General features: G+C 40.2%; 1 protein-coding gene across 1 annotated transcript in view; it reads right to left on the reverse strand.

Annotated features, from left to right (window-relative positions):
• Window positions 1-13459, reverse strand: part of DRD3 (dopamine receptor D3) — a 60986-nt gene extending 47527 nt beyond the window's left edge. The window contains exons 1-2 of the mRNA XM_066347365.1: window positions 13410-13459; window positions 5462-5766 (exon numbers count right to left, since the gene is read on the reverse strand). Of these exons, the coding sequence (XP_066203462.1) occupies window positions 5462-5731 (270 nt within the window). The 5' untranslated portion in view covers window positions 5732-5766; window positions 13410-13459. The remainder of the gene's footprint in view (window positions 1-5461; window positions 5767-13409) is intronic.
• Window positions 13460-19172: the final 5713 nt, after the last annotated feature.

Here is a 19172-nt window from a genome sequence, read left to right on the forward strand (position 1 = left end):
GCATGCGCTCGACCGGGATCCACCCAGCATGCCCACCAGGGGCGATGCTCTGCCCATCTGAGGTGTCGCTCTGTTGCAACCAGAGCCATTCTAGTGCCTGAGGCAGAGGCCATAGAGCCGTCCTCAGCGCCCAGGCCAACTCTGCTCCAATGGAGCCCCAGCTGCAGGAGGGGAAGAGAGAGACAGAGAGGAAGGAGAGGGGGAGGGGTGGAAAAGCAGATGGGCACTTCTCCTGTGTGCCCTGGCTGGGAATCGAACCCAGGACTCCTGCATGCCAGGCTGATGCTCTACCACTGAGCAAACTGGCCAGGGCCTACAGCTAAAGTGTTTTAACTGAGATATTTATAGATTACATTTTTTAGTTATCAAAACACTTTCTCAATTGATGACAGCTGAGTCTAACATAGATCCTATGAGATAAGAAAAGCGCAGTTGTCACCTCCATTTTATTCACTTAATTCCCACATCTTCTGATCCCAATTTCTGAGTCTTTCTCATAGTATGACTGTGTTAGAATGACATTCATCCCAGTGACTCTGTCAGGAGCACGATGTTCTGTGATATGTGACATTTTATTGTCTATCTCCCAGCAATTCCTTACCTCTACATTTTTTAAAATGAAATCCACATTTTCACTTTTTTTTTTTTTAAGTGAAAGAAAGGGAGATAGAGAGACTGATTCCCATATGTGCCCCCACCGGGATCCTCCTGGCAACCCCATCTGGAGCTAATGCTAGAATCAATGAAGCTATCCTCAGCACCTGGGGCCAATGCTTGAACCAATTGAGCCACTGGCTGGGGTTTGGGGGAAAAGAAGGGAAGTGGAGAGGGAGGGGAAGAGAAGCAGATGGTCGCTTCTCATGTGTGCCCTGACCGGCGATTGAACTAGACACATCTGCATGCTGGGCTGATGCTCTATCCACTGAGCTAACTGGGTAGGACCTATTTTCACTTTTCCCCCCATCTTTCTTTGCAGTTAAAAGTGGATTTATGGCCCTGGCCGATTGGCTCAGTGGTAGAGTGTTGGCCTGGCGTGCAGGAAGGAGTCCCGGGTTCGATTCCCGGCCAGGGCACACAGGAGAGGCGCCCATCTGCTTCTCCACCCCTCCCCCTCTCCTTCCTCTCTGTCTCTCTCTTCCCCTCCCGCAGCCAAGGCTCCATTGGAGCAAAGTTTGCTGGGGCGCTGAGGATGGCTCTGTGGCCTCTGCCTCAGGCGCTAAAATGGCTCTGATTGTGGCAGAGCAACGCCCCAGATGGGCAGAGCATTGCCCCCTGGTGGGCATGCCGGGTGGATCCCGGTCGGGTGCATGTGGGAGTCTGTCTGATTGCCTCCCTGTTTCCAAATTCAGAAAAATACAAAAAAAAAAAGTGGATTTATGATGCACTTTTGGCCAATTAGACTTAAGTGAAGTCCCTTAGGGAAGAGTTTTGAGCCACTCTAGGGAAATGGTTGGTTTTTGTTTTTTCCTCTGCAGTCTCTACCTATCTCATTTTTGGATACAAAATGAGATGCTGGGGCTGTGGCAGCCATCCTGTGAGTAGCAGGAGGAAGGCCAGCTTGCCAAGGATGGTAGACAAAAAGAATGGAATAGTCTGGTTCTTTATAACACCACTGGGCAGCTAAACCATCCACAGTTGCCTTCCTCCAGAATTCTGGTTATGTAAGAAAAGTAACTCTTATTTGTTTAAGAGTCACAATTAATCAAATTGCCCAATATTTATAGCCCAAACATTCCTAACTCATACATACTGGTATCTGGCAAAATGAGCCAATTTTCCTTTGAATGAAGGAATCTGGCCAATATGAGTTAATATTCCCTTCGAAGAAGATGGATGTATTCAAACCAAAGCACAGAACACTGTGAATTGGGCAGCTAATTTGGCCCCCCTCCATGGTATTCTTCTCATTTCTGTCCTGTTATCTCGGGGTCCTCAAGCTTAAAGCAGTCTCTATGGTCAACACTGCATCCTTTCCTCTTTCCAAGGGAGGTCTTAGATATATCATCATGCAATTACTAGGCCAACTACACAAACTGTGCCATCATTAGGATGCGTTATTGGGAGTAGTGCTTTGCTCTTCTCTGAGACACATGGATTTATATGTTCACAGTCCCCGTAAGGCCCCCATCTGCTCCTGAGGTTCACAGAAAACAGGTAGGTAGTTAAGACTAAGAAAAGTATGTACTGGGGAGGAATAAGGAGAAATGGTCCTGTGGACTAGAACATTCTAATATCTTAACTGGTCATCTGTTAATGATGGCTACTTTAAGTCATATTCTATCTTTCACTGAGGTATATCTTGAGTAGACTGTTGGAGAAAGTGATGCAGAGATATTAAGTTGCATTGAGAAGAACCTTGATGCAAGTGGGAAGAACAAAATAGACCAAAGCCCTTTTCTCAGCAGAGAGATGTCTCTGTTGCCTTAAACCTTCTTTATGTGGTTGTAGACTTACTGGCCATGCTCTTGATTTCTGAACACCTACACCCAATAAGCTGTTAGAAAGAGGGCACATTGGTTTTTATGAGGGAAGATCAAGAGCTCCAGAATTCTTCTGTTACGGGAAATCAATTAGATCTAACCTGTAGAGGGTTCATTGAGCCTTTGGCAAGATTTCCTGTTTGCCTTCTGTATATACAGTTGTTCTTCATTCTCAGCTGGTAGAAGAGGGGGCATTATCTGTATTGGCAGGTGTGGCCAGAAGGGGCTACCATGGTAGCTAGTATGTAAAGGCACAATGTGCATCTCCTAAACCAATATCTATAGAGATTTCCCAGTATGGTCCATCCAGAGTCCTGGAAGCAACAAGTGGACAGCCAAAGAATGAGCCTAAATGACTTCGTTATGGACACTAAAAGTCTGGTTTTATTTTAGGCAATTAAAATGCTTATTAGACTGAAAATCTTCATCCTGCATTTGTTTCTAATGTTCATCTTTCTGGAAGACTTACCAATCCTGGTAAGATACAAATACGCACAGAAACACTTTGGTATGGGTGGTGGTGTTATAAGTTATTGATTAATCCATACTAGGTTATAGCACCTAAAGTCGGCCTCATTTATGAGCAGAAATATCCTATGCTTTTAACTCCTTTTCAGACCCATTATTACTGAATATAAAGAAATAGTTCATTGTTACAATAGACACAGCAGCAACTGATATGAGCAAGAATTGACCATCTAATGCAGAGACTGCAGAACAGACTCACTTAACCATTCATATATAGAATATTTATTTAGCACATAGTTTGTGCCAGGTAGTGTGTTTGGACTGTGGGAATGAAAAAGAACAAAGACATGGCCTCTGACTTCAAGGCTGTCTCAGCCTTTGCCATCAGGATTATCCTAACTGGGAAGAATAGATGCAGATATTTTTTTCCTTTGAGTATTCCCTTAGTCCAGTGATTTTCAACCAGTGTGCTGCAAGAATTTTTAAACCATGTAATACCTATTTAGTCAGGGTCACTGAACTCTTTTCCCTTAGATTGTCAAATAAAAAACTAACAACAGCCAACACAACAATAGCTGCCCTGTGTGAATGCCCTGTCTTGAACCATAAATATATAGGTCATACAATGGAGTTGCATCTTATTGGTCATGTCTCTTAATAAGATTACATTTGATTGGTCCTTGGTACTAGAAATCCAAACTCACTTTGGAGCAAAAAGGGTAGGTAATTACTATTATTTTTTGATAAATCAATCAAAATTATACCTATTTTTTTTGTTAGACTGGTAAAAATATAATATATTTTTTGATGTGCCCCAGAATTTTAGTGATTATGGGTGCCATGAGATGAAAAGGTTAAAAATTGCTGCCTTAGCCATTTAATCTATTTCTAATCATCCTAGTTTTTCTTTTTTTCCTTTTCTTTTATCTTTCTTTTATGTCTCTCTGTTGAGATCATATGTCTAATTTTAGTTCCTAGTCATTCTTTAATACAGAACTAAACTAAGCAGTCTATGTTTGAGGTTTTTGCTCTCCTGTGATATGTCATATTTAATTAACTGTCATCTTCACTATTAATATTAACTGAGATATTAATTTGATGAATTTTAATTTCTCTTAATCATAGCATCATTTTGATTCTTCACTGGATACCTCTTTAGAATGATAAACAGTGCAGAGGAGAAATATTAATAGTATATTAATATGTTGTCAAGAAAACTCTTCAGTAAATTGCATGTCTTCCCAGCAAGAATATCTATTTTTTAATCAGGTATAGACACCCCACTTTCTTTGTTAGAAAATGGATGTTTTGTCTTGATCACCTCCTGACTCTGCTTTGCATTTCTGAATAAAAATACTTCCAAATTTAAGAAATGTTTCTCTCCAAAAAATTTCTCCAGGGTTTGTTGCATTATCTGATTGGTGAGGGCTTTGTACTATTAATAGAAGCATCAAAAATATAAATTTGAAAGTTAGATCTGTTCCTTAGGTAGCAGTCTGTGGAGAGCTGATACCTAGAAGGAAAGAGCCAAGTCTGAGGGCAACTAAACCATCTAAAGAAGTTTGATCTACAGAGGATCCTCAGGTTACGGCAGTCTCAACATATGTTTCGAGTTTACCATGCTCACTTTCATAAAAACTTAAAAAAATTGAGACGTAGGTGTTTTGGCTTACGCTGTTAGCATCGTACTTACAGACTACGTGGGTGAACTAGTTTGGTTGCACGTGGTGGAAGAACACACAGTAAGGCAGCGTATGAGTGAGGGGGTTGGCATCCTCCAGTACGCTTACCTACGCCATTTTGGACTATTAAGAGCGCAAATGTTCCGTTTGTGTGGCTTTGTTTGGCAACATTTTGGCCCTTACCATGGCTCCTAAACAAAAGTGGTTTTATGTACTAGATTATGATTTTACAACTGTTTTAAAATAGGTAAGTGACTTCACTAAGGTGTGTTTCTACTTACACCAAAATTTGGGTTATATCATTGTCGTAGGAACAGAACTGTGTTGTAACCCGAGGACTCCCTGTATTTGCATACTATTCTTTTTCTCTTTTTCCTCCTCATTCATTAACTTTCTTTCTATAATTCTTTTTGCCCTCCCCACCCTTGTCCCAAATAACCTCCTGCACGTTCTCACCCCTGTATACACAGAAACACTGATGAAGGTGCCCACTAGACTGCCTCCCCCAATCCCTCATGTCTTAGAGACATGGCTGGCACGGAGAGCAAACTTGGCACATAGTCCCATGATGCAAGTCTGACTACCTGCATACTGAAGATGTGGGGACTGCATCATTCCCAGCTCCCCGGTTCTGATGTGGACAAGTGGTGCTGGACAATTGCTGCTGCCAACACCTTTAGTTTCCTCATGAAAGGGTGAAGGACAGAAGCTCTCCTTCCTCCCCAGTCCCTGGATCACATTAGGAAGCATTTTGAGCCCAGAAGCCCAGGAGCTCAGGGAAGACAAGGACAAGTACGTTCACAGGAGCAGTGCAAACAGGGGCTCACTCACCTCCAAGTACACTACCCAGGGCATCACCAGGGTGGCCACCAGCAAGTCTGCCACGGCCAAGCTCACCACCAGGTAGTTGGTGGTGGTCTGCAGGGCCCGCTCCCTTAGCACGGCCACGCACACCAGACCATTGCCAAAGACAATGGCAAGGATGAGCGCGCAGTAGGACAGGGCATAGTAGGCATGTGGGTGGGCCTGGCTGGCCCCCGTGGAGTTGTCTGTCCCCCAGGTGAAGTTGATGTAGCCACTCAGCTGACTCAGTGGTGCCATGGCTCAGAAGGAGGAGGGTGACCCCAGTGAGTATCCTAGGAGGAGACAGAAAACAATGTTGGTAAAATCAAACTTTTTGGAGCTGGGCTGCTTGCATGCATGTTTTAATTTACTGCTTCCACAAATATTTACTGAGCACTTTCTATATGACAGGCAGTGTTCTAAGCACTGGGAATACAGCAATGAACCAAAGGATAATAAAAATTCCTGCCCTCTTAAAGCCTCTACTCAGGAAGAGAAGACTAATAAACAAGATAAATAAAATATGTAGTATATTCAGAGGAGGATTTAATGGCTGGCGCACAGAACGCATGCCCTGGGCCCCGACTTCTAAAGGGCCCCGCAAACCCCCAACTTTACACTTTTTTTCTAATGACACCAAGTTTGGTTTCATATGTACAACTTTAACATTAATAGTATATAATATTTTTTATTTATTTAAAAATATGGTTAACCTGTATTTTTATTTTCCCTCTCTCTCTCTCTGTTTTTTAAGGAGCCCAATATTTTCTTCTGTGCCTGGGGCTTCAGCCAACCTTAATCCACCTCTAAGTATATTTGATGATGATATATATTTTGGAAAACAGCAAAGCAGGGAAGGGGATAAGGAGAAGGAAAGGACTGTGTGTGTGTGTGAGTATGGCATCTAGTGCAATGTTTAATTACAGTAACTAAAACCCTTACAGAGGAGGTGAAAATTGAGTCAAGACCGGAGGATCTGAGGAAGCCAACTGTGTAGATTTCTGGGGGGAGAGTTGTGCAATCAGAAGGCACCGCAGGGACAAAGATAGATGGCTGGGGAGGGAAGGGAGAGCAGGGCAGCCAGTGTGGCTGGAGCCAAGTGAGGCAGGGGCAGTGCAGAGGGCGTGAAGCTGAGAGGTTGTGCAAGAAAGAACAGACTTGGACTTTGAGTCAGTTGGGGAGCTGTTGCAGAATTAGAATCCCGGCTCTAGCCCTTCCTCAGTGGGGCTTTGGACGTGTTACTTCCTCTCTTTGAGCTTCATTTTCCTTCTCTGTAAAATGGGGACACGATGGAATCTGTCCCAAAAGGTTTTCATCAGGATGAGCTATTATTTTACATGTAAAACACTAAAAGCCATACCCAACACCTAGAAAGCTCTATAACAGGGGTCCCCAAACTACGGCCCGTGGGCCGCATGTGGACCCCTGAGGGCATTTATCTGGCCCCCACTGCACTTCCTTCTGGAAGGGGCACCTCTTTCATTGGTGGTCAGTGAGAGGAGCATAGTTCCCATTGAAATACTGGTCAGTTTGCTGATTTAAATTTACTTGCTCTTTATTTTAAATATTGTATTTGTTCCCGTTTTGTTTTTTTACTTTAATATAAGATATGTGCAGTGTGCATAAGGGTTTGTTCATAGTTTTTTTTATAGTCCAGCCCTCCAACGGTCTGAGGGACAGTGAACTGGCCCCCTGTGTAAAAAGTTTGGGGACCCCTACTCTATAACATTAGCTCTTTTTTTTATTCATCTGTTTCTCTTAGCTCCCCCCACACCTTGTCTTTGTTTCTTACATCTCACACTCTGTTGCCCCATTTGCCTTTTCCTTTGCTTTCCTCTGTCTCTCTTCCTTCAATTTCCCACTCTCTCTCTTACATAGGGCATGGTAGGGTTAGGAGAGAAAAATCTCAAGACTAATGGAGTCTAGAGGCAATATAGTGGTTTTTATATTTAGGGAAAATTCGTGTGTGGAATTTTATTTAAAACCTAATTTTTAAAGATTTGTTACCAATTAGAGAAATGTGTAAGCCCTATAAAGTACCCTACTCCTGGCCCCAAAATGCACATCGGTAGGGCAATGACCTATGCACCACCCTTTTTCACTCTCTGACCTAGTCCAATGCCCTCACTTTTCAAACAGGGAAATTGAGACCCAGAGAGATGAATGGCATGTCTTAAACCATACAGTTTATTCGTGGCAGAAGTAGCAGGCAGGCCTTCTAATTCTCCCAATGTTCTCCTTGGCATCGAAACCCATAACAACTGTCATGTCACTCCACCACTGAGAAGAGCCAATCCTCAAACTCTGGGTACTTTGGACTTGGAGTAGAAAAGGCATCAGAGCCCCTCAGCTGTCTCTATTCCACCAGCCTGTTGGGCCAGCTCTGAAGAAAGGACTCTGGGCAATTAGGGCAAAGTCACCATATGCTGAAAAAAATTATGGAAATGCCTGTGTACCAGGGGTAGCAGTACATTAAAGCCACATGCTGGGGGAAGGCACAGTAGGCCTCAGATCTGGGCAAGAATGACTCTGGTCCCAGGTTTGGTACTTTAGAGGACCCCGCTCTGGACCCCATCAGGTCACGTCCTCCCTACAGGGTTAGGTGGTGCCCTCCCATAGCGCCAAGGAGCAGGTCCACCAAGAACACACACTCTCATTTTAGGACACACTCTGGGTATGAAGATCTCAGAATCCTTGGCCCAAAATGTTTGGAGTCTGTTTCTAGGGCAGCACTGGTAGTGCTCTACATCTGTCATCCCGAGGGTAGGCTATGCCATGTATACGTGGGGCCCCTGGGCTCAAGTGGTAGCTCTTTGCGGAGCTCAGGTAAATAGCTTGGGCGTAGCCTCAGGTGGGGAGAGAAAAAGACAGAGTTCCTAGGACAGGATAGGGAGTGGGGGACAACTTCTCCTGCCCTCTCACATTTTGTATGGAACTCTTAAGGGCAGGGGTTCCCAAACTTTTTACACAGGGGGCCAGTTCACTGTCCCTCAGACCGTTGGAGGGCTAGACTATAAAAAAAACTATGAACAAATCCCTATGCATACTGCACATATCTTATTTTAAAGTAAAAAAAAACAAAACAAAACAGGAACAAATACAATATTTAAAATAAAGAACAAGTAAATTTAAATCAACAAACTGACCGGTATTTCAATGGGAACTATGAGCCTGCTTTTGGCTAATGAGATGGTCAATATCTGGTTCCATATTTGTCACTGCTAGCCGTAACAAGCGATAAGGCGCTTCCTGAGCTGTGACGCATGCGTCCCATGTCACCAGAAGTAGTACTGTACGTGAGCAACGCTGCGCTTTGTGGTGCCGCCACATACAGTACTCCAGGAGCACAGGATCCGCATCCTGTGCTCCTCTCACTGACCACCAGTGAAAGAGGTGCCCCTTCCGGAAGTGTGGTGGGGCTGGGTAAATGGCCTCAGGCGGTCACATGCGGCCCGCAGGCCGTAGTTTGGGGACCCCTGCTTAAGGGTCCAGAAATGCTAAATTCAAACCTGGCCTTTCAGATTGTTAGGAAGGTATATTTGTCAAGGCAGAAGGGTTAAACATTTTATTCAATGGTTTGTTGGTTATAACGAGAGCACTTAGACATGGAGTGTATGGGCCTCCATGGCAACCCTTGTCCCAGGTCCGGGCAGAGGTGGAGACTGGCTTGCTGGCCAGGATCCGCTCTCCTCACATCCGATACCTGCAGCTCCCCTTTGATTAGGAGATTGGCCTAATTAAAGATGTCGTTTCATACCTCGTTTGGAAATATTTCAGCCTGGAATGTGTAAGTATTAAAATGAACAAATGATTGTAAAGGAGAGGCTGAGTTGGATAGAATTCAGAGAATTGTTTTAAAAAAATGTTCTTTATCTTGGCACACTGTTTGCACTCAATATATTTTAAAGCATAATAATAATTTTTGATAATAATTATAATTTCCTCATTATTTGGAGAAGGGCAGCCGCTACCCTGGAGATAGCACTGCGACTGCCAAGAGCTTTGGGGAAAATACAACGCTTTCTGATTGTTCAGGGATAGTTCCTTCTCTGAGGCAGGCTCAGGCCCAGAACGCCTTTGCTTCTGCATGTGGGCCACCTTGGAAAGCAGTGGCCAGAAATCACTTCTTCCAGGGTCTGCAGTTGGCTAATATCTTAGCCTCTTCTCTTGTCAGGTAAGAGGGAAGAGAAAACCTTGGGATATTTGTTACCATCTTGCTGGGCATTTATTCTGCCGAGGTGTGACAGATAATGAAAAATAGTACAGTCGAATGTCAATGACTAATTATGCGAAGGGAAACCTTCAACTCTGAAAATCAATTCTGAGTTTGACGTTGGAACCACAGTTGCTGAGATTTCAGATTTATTTATTTACTTTGCAATGTACGGTGTCTGGTCTTTGATTCTTTATAGCAGCAGGGAAGAGTAAGCCTTAGTTGTCCAGAAAGTTCCTGATGAGTTGCAGGTATGGGAGATGAAAGCAGAAAATGAGTGAGATGTTAGATACTCCCCCAGCTCTCAGCTAATTGTTTCAACTTCCTCTTTCCTTAGACTTTTTTTTTTTTTTTTTTTTAAACCAGTGTTGATTATATAACACAGAGCTGGCTGGTCTTTTCCCTTTCTTTCTCCCTCTGATGGAGATACTAACAGATAGTGAACTGGTCTCAGATAGGAGAAGAAAAGAGACTAGAGAATTCATTAACTTAACACTCTCTAAGTAATCCCTAATGATAGCCTGGTTTCCTCACCAGCAAAATGAGAACAGTCATATCCACTCCACAGAGCTATTATGATCATCAAATAAAATTATATATGCAAAGGCTTGTAACTATTGACAATTTGTGGGTGTGTGTGTGTGTGTGGGGGGGTTGTCCTGTGCATCTGAATAGTATGCTTAGCAGCATCACCGACATCTTCCCATTATATGCCAGTAGCACCGCCTCTCCTCTGAATTGTGACAACCAAAAATGTCTCCAGACGTTCTCAATTGTCCTCTGTGGGGCAAAATTGCACTCCCTATTGAGAAGCACAGCTCTAGCATAATGTCTGGCAGATAGCACTTGAAATATCGCAGCTTCTATTGTTAAAGGAAAAATGGAAATAGGGAGAGGGGTTGTCAAGTAAAGTACAGTTGCAGAGCGTCTAATGGACTTGGAAATTAGGAGATTACTAATGACCTCAGCAAAGAGCGTTCGTTCACAGTTAAGAGAGAAAAAGAGGTGAAAACGGGAAGAAGGGAAGGGCTAGAAGATTACTGCTGGTTTTACTCATTTTGGTTCATTATCCGTTAACACCGCTTACAAATTTTAACGAGCTTTTGATTTTCTGACAAAGTATTGATTCATTGTGATTTTTATCATTTATTTCGGCATCTTTTAAAGTGAGAGCATAATGTATTTTAAAAAGCTGAAGGGCAGAGAGTGGTCAGGCCCCCTTCAGCTCTGCTATCCTTCCTGCTTTGCTGATATTCAATACTTTGGTTCTGAACTCCTCTGCCTGAAATACTTGTGGGCTGCCTCTTTAACACCTGGTTCTGTATCAGCCTCCCGTTGAGTTTGTTCAGAAGATACTTATGAAAATTTACAGGGTTGTCATTATTTTTTCTCTTTCCTTAAGGATATTGCGTTAAGAAAAAAAACACAACTCCTTTCCCCCAAACTCTTGTAGTTCTCCACCTCCTTCTGGACATAATAGTCACTACTACTTTTGGCTGCTACTGTGGGCCAACACAAGTACTTTCAACATATTATCTCATTTTAATATTTATAGTAGCCCTGAAGATATATTGATACTTTTCTTTTACAGATTAAAAAGCTGAGAGCTAGCAGTTTAGTAACTTTTTCAAGATTACACAATGTGTAAGGGGCTACACTGAGCCCAACTTTGACCTCTGGTTTCCCTAAATTCAAAACTTATGACTTAGCTAATGCGTCTATGCTGGGATACAAGTTGATGTGGCAGCCATTTCCAGGTAGAGATGGCTTTTCCTAAACACAGAACAAAACACCTTAATAGTAGGGTTCCATGACCAAATCACTGGTATCAGGGATCCCTGTCTTTTGCTGTCTAAACTTTTACTCAGTTACATTCTGACCTTTAGTCTCCAGAGAGTTTCTGGTTCTCAGCTTCAAGGCAGACCTGCTATAGTGACTGAAAAAATAATAATTGTAGCTAACATTTATAAGCATTGTTACATTTCAACCTCACAACAACCTGAAAAAGGAAGTAGATACTATTAGTATCCTCATTTTGGCAGATGAGGAAAGTAAGTAACAGAATGGTTAAGTATCTTGCTGCATTTGTACACCAGTAAATGATGGAGCTGATCTCGCCCAAGAGCAATGTGTTCCCAGAGCTCATGTTCTTAACTATTCTACTATTAGGGTGAGGGAGACAGATCTGAAATGGAGACTAATTTTAAAACCTCCCCTTTTAAAATGATCTTGTGTACATCACCTGACCTAGGTCAGCAAAGTCAATGCAGGTGCATACTGCACATAGAAAAAGTGGGAGTTACATTGTCATTATTATTAGAGGTACTCTTTAGCATTTGTATGGCATTTTATACTTGAAAATTGCAGTCTAGTGTTTTTTTTCTAATGAATATTCACAAGTTCATTGAAATACACAACATGGTTATATATTTGGGCACATTTACATTTTTGGCAAATGTACAAGGAAAAAACATAGCTGGTTATTGAGATCTCATAGCTAAGGTAATATACTTTTTCCCCTAATTAAACCTTCTCAGTAAATCAGAGAATCCTCATTTTTTATCACAACCTCTAAGGAATGGGCATCTTATTATTCTAATTAGAGTTAAAATGGGGAAGTAAGTGTATCAGTTCATCAATGAGTAAATATTAATTGATGGCAAACTTCATTGCAATAAAATTGAATTTAATATTAAGATCTATTTGGTATTTTCTTTCATTCATATTTCACAATATGCAACCTTTTATATAGATGCTTCAATATTATTCATTTGGATATTGTCAGTATTTTTCTTGTTCAACACCCTTGTTCACTCTTAACCATGCACACCCTTGAAAATGTTCAGCTAAAAATAAACAAGTGTCTGAGCAAGACTGTTCCTCACATTGTATCCCAACTAATGGTGTGTCAAGCAGTGTTTCTTTACTTTTATTCAATGATGGTTATCTTACTGATCTTTTAGTATTAGTAAGTAAAGGGCTTCACCTATGAAGTACAAACAAGTATGCAAAATAAGTTTAAAATTCAATTCCACTTTGCTATTGTGGCTTTATTCTTTGTGCATGCATTTTAATAGTTTTTGATTAAACTAAATGCATGAACTGGAACAAATGCCTAATTACGACAACTTTCATTGACCCAATAAGCTACAGTAAGTAACGAACAACAACAATATCCTCAAAATTATATGCCATCATTAAAGAAAACATACACAATCATCATCTCAAGTACTGGATATCTTTGTTGGGAATAATCAAATTCTGACTTGGAAACAGACTTGCCTTAAATAGACCATGGAACACAGTGCCTCTCCAAACCCTCAGTCTTGGATTACCGGGGTGCTGAATTGGGGGAGTTTAAAATAACAGACCCTTACAATTAAGTAAAACTATTAAGAGGGACACAATCAAATTTTATACAAACTCCAGGAATAGTAACAGTTTTTTATTTTCCATCTCTTAATTCTGCCTTGATCTAGCTTCTAAAGTCCACGAGGATCTAATCTTTTGAGGGGAAAAAGAAAAAAAGAAGGAACAGCTGTCTAGTGCCCATAAAATAAGAAGAAAAAAAAAAGCTTCCTCAGGATTTTAGATGTTTAAGTAAGAGAAGGTACACAGTTTTAATGCATGTTTTCAGAGAACCACAGAACCCCAAACCGATTAAATAACCTTCTAGGAAAAACACTGCGTATTAAAGTAGACACAAAAAGAAAAATTACTTACCCTGAAATTTTCTTTTGATTTCTGGAGCCTGAAGTTTAGGCACCGCAGCTCCTGTAGCCATTTACTGACAGCAGACATGCCCAAGCAAAGCAAACTTTGCTTTTCCCAAGACACAGAAACTGTGGAAATGAACAGAAAGAAAATCACCCATATTTGCCTCTCAGGTGAAATCACTGCGTGCTGCTTTTCTAGCTTCCTTCGTAGACCTTACTGCATGTGTCATAGCTGCTTTCGAATGCATCCGTTTTCTCGAGGATTTGGGAAGGACCCTAAACCGAACGTTGCTTGGGGCAGCCTTTGGAGCCTCTGTCCTTGGTGCTGAAGCAGAGGTGTAGTAGGCAGATGCAGGATTGGTTTTCTACCTTGCTCTACTCTTCCCTCTGTGCCTCTGTCTGCTCCGTGCTATGCTTTCCAGCACATGTGTGTTTTCCCCTCAGTCTCTTTTTATTCCCATTTTCCCCACTGTCTTTACTTTTATGTTTAATTTCTTCATCTTCCTCAGTTTAATTGCTGTTCCAGCTTTTGGTGGGTGTGAAGATGATTGGTTTGGCAGAAGGAACAGATTAACAAATTAATACAAGTGGTTAATAAAAATCAGTACATTTTACAGCACAACTGACAGAATAATTGAACGTGGAGGTGTAAGCCTGCGTGGGAAAACCAGGTTAAAGAAGATATATTACAGTGGAAGGAAAACTGAGGTGTGGTCTATAACTGGTGATAGAGATAAAATAAACCTAATACTGTAAAAAATATTAAGTGTATTGACCAGCACTCATTGTTTTCAAAGAACTTTACACAAATATTTGCTAATTTATTCTTACTGCTCCTCTGAGGTATATATGAATAATTTTTATTAACTCAACTTTAGAATTGGCTTGAGTGAGATGCAACTAAGGACAAGGTTGATGAAAGTATGTTTCTGAGGCAGCGTTAGAACTTAGGCAATCTTAATTCATGGTCAGTCACCTGTTCACATAACATTTTACTATGAAATTCTAACTATCCTCTGTCCTTCTGTTTTGATTTTGTTTTCTTCCTTCAGAGAGCGTGTTAATTCTTTCACTCTTTTCTCTGACAACAGGGGATGTGTTTGGCAGCTGCAGTGCAGACTGTCATGGGGAAGCCAGTCTAAGTCTGACTGTGATGGAGACCTCTGCTGGCTGAGAAAGAGGCAGCAGCAGTAGCAAGGTCTAAATGCTACTTTTAGCGACCATCATTTATTGAGCATGTACTGTAAGCTAGTCAATAGTTTCCATAACTCTAAAAGGTAGTTACTATTTTTATACTCCTAATTTATAGATAGGGAAATTGAGGCTTTGAGAAGTTAAACAATTTTTGAAGGTCACACAGCTAGCTAAGATTTGGATCTAGACATCCTAATTCTGGCACATGTTCTTCTAAGCACTATGCAACAATTCTTTAAAAGGTGGAAAATTTATATTTCCCAAGACACTGACAACATGTCATAAATAGTAATAATTATAATGACAAAATTGGTGACATCAATAATACAATATTTGTATAGTGACCTAATTTATAAAGCATTTTCTAATTCATGTTCTTGTATGCATCTTACAGAAATTCTCATGATGCATAATTTTACAGAAGCTGCTATGGATTGAGTTATACTTCTCCCCCAATTCATACATTGAAGCCTTCGCCTCAGAATGTGACTATATTTGGAAATAAGGTTTTTAAAGAGATGATTAAGTTAAAATGAAGCCATGATGATGTGCCCTCATCTGTCCTTGTAAGAAAGGAAAGTCACCATGAAGGCACATGTGGGGACATAGCAAAAAGGGAGCCATATGCAATCTAAGGAGATACACCTCAGTAGAAACCAGATCTGCTGACATGTTCATCTGGAATTTCTAGACTTCAAAACTCTGAGAAAATTAATTTATGTTGTTTAAGCCACCCAACCTGTGGTATTTTGTCAGTCATTGCAAACTAATTCAGAAGCTTAGAAAGGTTAGGTGCTTTATTGAAGGTTGCTCATGATTTATAGGACATAACTGTATTATTATATAGCATAAATATATTGAACATGCCCTAATTGTGGAACCCCTAGCTTGAATGTGATCCCTCAAACTCTTCTCTTCTTGGGTTAAGGGACCAAAATAACTGTCAATGATTGGCATGTCTATTATGTAAAATCAGAGGGTATGTAAGTAGAGCAGAGCATAGGCATATTACAGAGTTCAGTCTTAATTGCTCATGTCCAGCATTATGGTTCCACTTGAGCATTTTATGTTTATTTCTTTAACATTTGAATAATTTGAGAATATTGTATCTAATGATAATTCTGTCATGATAATGCATGAATATAGCAGGAAAAGCTATATTTCTAAAATTTCTTGTTGAGCTCACATGATGTATCTTTGCAGGACAGCTATAAATGTTGATGGCAGAATTTTCCTTAGCATTTTTGTAATGCTTTTCTTTGAAAAAGTCCAAAGGAAGATAAAGAGGCATAAAGGCTCTTCTAATTCTATATGGAAGCACAGACAGAGAAATTGACTGACATGACCAAAGTCACACATCTAGGCAATCAACTCAGTTTTGACTCAGATGTCTCTCTGGTAGACTCCCTGACTGCCTTGGTAAATGGAAAGGGATTGGTGTTGGGAAAGGAAGGTGGGTGGTGAATGGAGTTATCCTTTCTTTCAGGACATCAGTTTAGGTAAAGATAAAAAATTGTTTCTTTTAACCTGGCACATTTTATTTATACAATACCGAGCAAGTTTTATTCTTTTAGTAGATGTAACTCTTATTCAAGGCATTGAAGATTTTGAGAACTTCCTTCTGGGAAGAGCTCCAGGACACCTACAGAACAGACATGATTGGGAAGAAATCAATAAAAATAATACAGATTCTTTCCCTCATTTTCTTCCCAGGAACCCATTTCAATAACATGGTTAGAACATTCTTATGTACTAGCCAACAATGCTTCATCAGGGAAGGCTTTAGCTTTTGAACCTGAAGTGGAAGATTGAAAGGTAGAGTTAAGAGGTGTCTGATTCATAGGCATGCTCAATGGTTTTGTTTGAAAGGCAATTGGTGTGAGTTTGTGGTGAAAATATTCCTTTCCAGTCTTTGAAATGATGCTCCAGGGTAGAAATTCTTTGGTTTCATCACAAGAATCTTGCCTTCAGCATCAAACATGAACAGAAACACGACTTTCTCACAGCACTCTGCAGCTCCCCAGAGCTCATACTCAGTGAGACGGTTTGGAGACCAAATGAGATCGTATGGGGAGCCATTTAAAGGGTCCTGTATGATAGGCATTTGTTTCCATGTCTTATCATAACTACTGTTTCTCACTGTAAATTGGAAGGTTGAGAGTGATAATATCAAATTGCATAGCTATCTATATCCACTCTAAAGAACAGCACCTTGGAGTATTTTTTCACTGGAATCAAACCTCAAATTGTAGAGTATACATGTAAGAAAATCCAGTAAGTGAACCAGGTCATATGATTGTTTCTTCCAACACCAGCCCCTATTTCTCTCCAATGATACTATAATTTCGCCATAGATAAGAGCTATCTGAGAGAACTCTAGATTTCATGTTTCAGTTCACTCTGCTGCTGTAAAGAATGTATTGAAAGAAAGAAATAGCTAAAATAATTTATTCTTTTCCAGTACTGGGCTCCAATCTTGCTTCCTTTCTACCAGACAATGGCAGCAAATTACAAAAGAGGCTTCCCAACCAATCAGGTACCCATTTTATTGTTTCACAGGTAGCAGAGTCAGAGTAGTGAATGAGGAGAATAAGTGATACCTGTCTTCATATTTACATCTACTTTTATGTCTGCTTGCATCTTCTTTTTTATGCTCTTCACTTTTCAACTATTTTCTTCCTCTTTTATTTTTACTACTTATCATCAGATAATCTTATATTCTTCTACCTTATTCTTAATTTCTTCCATTCTAGTCTATATTTCTTTTCTTAAGAAAACATATAAATAAAAATGGGACTAGGCTCGAATTAGAAATCTTTGTATCTTAATTAATCACTTGTTCAAAAAAATATTTTAGTTTTATGAGAATAGCAGATTATATTTTCCAAAGACTACCTTTTTGGAATTATATTTTCCATCCCTCATGCTCTTCTAGAACCTTGCCACTTCACTATCAAGAGGTAGAGTCTTCCATCTCTCTTCTTGAACCTGGTAGAACTTGGTAACTGCCTCAGCTAATAGAGTATGACAGAAGTAATGTTATGTAATTTCTGAGGCCAGGACATTAAAATGCCATATATTTACTTCCATTTTGTTATTTTGAAACACTTACTCTTGGAATTCATTCACAGTGCTATCAGAAAGCTTAAGCAGTCCCTGGAGGGGCCCACATAGAGAAGAACCAGGGTAGTTGTACAAGCCCTGGTTGAACTTCCAGCTGAAAGCCAGCATTAACTTGGTAGCCAGAAGAGTGAGTTATTTTGCTATGAAGGTATCAGTTAAATCCATCTGGACTAGTGTGTCATTTAAGGCTAGTGTTTCCTTGTTGACTTTCTGTCTGAAAGATCTATCCACTGATGTCAGTGGGGCATTAAAATCCCCTAATATCAACCTCTCCCTCTATATCCATCATGATTTGCTTTATATATATATTTAGGTGTTCCTATGTTGAGTGCATAAATGTTTACAATGGTTATATCCTCTGTGGGATTGCTCCCTTTATCATTATACATTATATTATGTCCTTTTTTGTCTCTTATTATAGTCTTTTTTTTAAAAAAATCTTTTTGTCTGATGTAAGTATTGTTATTCCAACTTTTTTTCTCATTTCTTTTCATGAAAAAAGGTACAAACTTATTACCATTTTATTGTTTATAATTATGTTTCTCTGTTTTGTTTTTCTATTCTTCTTATCCTCCTGCCCCTCCTTTTTCTTCTTCTCTTCCTCTTCTTCTCCCTCCTTCTTTTAAAAAAAGACCCTTTAACATTTCTTGTAGTACTAACAATTTACCTGACCTCCTTCAACTTTTTGGGTGGTAATGAACTCCTTCAACTTTTTCTTGTCTGGGAAGCTCTTTATTTCTCCTTCTATTTTAAAGGATAGCTTTGCTGGGTAAAGTATTCTTGATTGTAGGGTCCTTGCTTTTCATCACTTTGAATATTTTGTGCCAATTTCTTCTGTCCTAAAGTGTTTCTGTTGAGAAATCAGCTGACAGTGTTATGGGAGCTCCTGTGTAGGTAATTAACTGTCTTTCTCTTGCTGTTCTTAAGATCTGTCTTTAACTTTTGCCATTTTAATTGGGCCTCTTTGGGTTCTTCTTCACTGGGATTCTCTATGCTTCCTGGACAGGGTCCTTTTTCTTTACTAGGTTGGGGAGGTTTTCTACCATTATTTCTGCAAATAGCTTCTTGATCCCTTGCTCTCTTGCTTCTTCTGGTATCCCTATGATTCAGATGTTGTTACACTTGTTATTGTTCCAGAGATCCCTTAGACTTTATTCATTTTTTAAAATTCTTTTTTCTTTTTCCTGCTCCGATTGGTATTTCCTGTTATCTTGTCTTCTCAGTTGTTGATCTGGTCTTCTTTATTTCACCTGCTGTGGATTCTTTCTAATGCATTCTTTATTTCAGATACTATATCCTTTATTTGTGACTTGTTTTGTTTTGGGGGTTTTTTTTGGATGGTTTTTAATGTCCTTTTTAAAATGTTTTCTATCTCTTTGTTTAAGTTCTCACTAAATTTATTCATTCTTTCCCTAATTTCCTTGAGCACCCATATAACCATTATTTTAAACTC

The sequence above is a fragment of the Saccopteryx leptura genome, chromosome 8 (assembly GCF_036850995.1).
Source record: "Saccopteryx leptura isolate mSacLep1 chromosome 8, mSacLep1_pri_phased_curated, whole genome shotgun sequence".
Classification (NCBI taxonomy): Eukaryota; Metazoa; Chordata; class Mammalia; order Chiroptera; family Emballonuridae; genus Saccopteryx; species Saccopteryx leptura.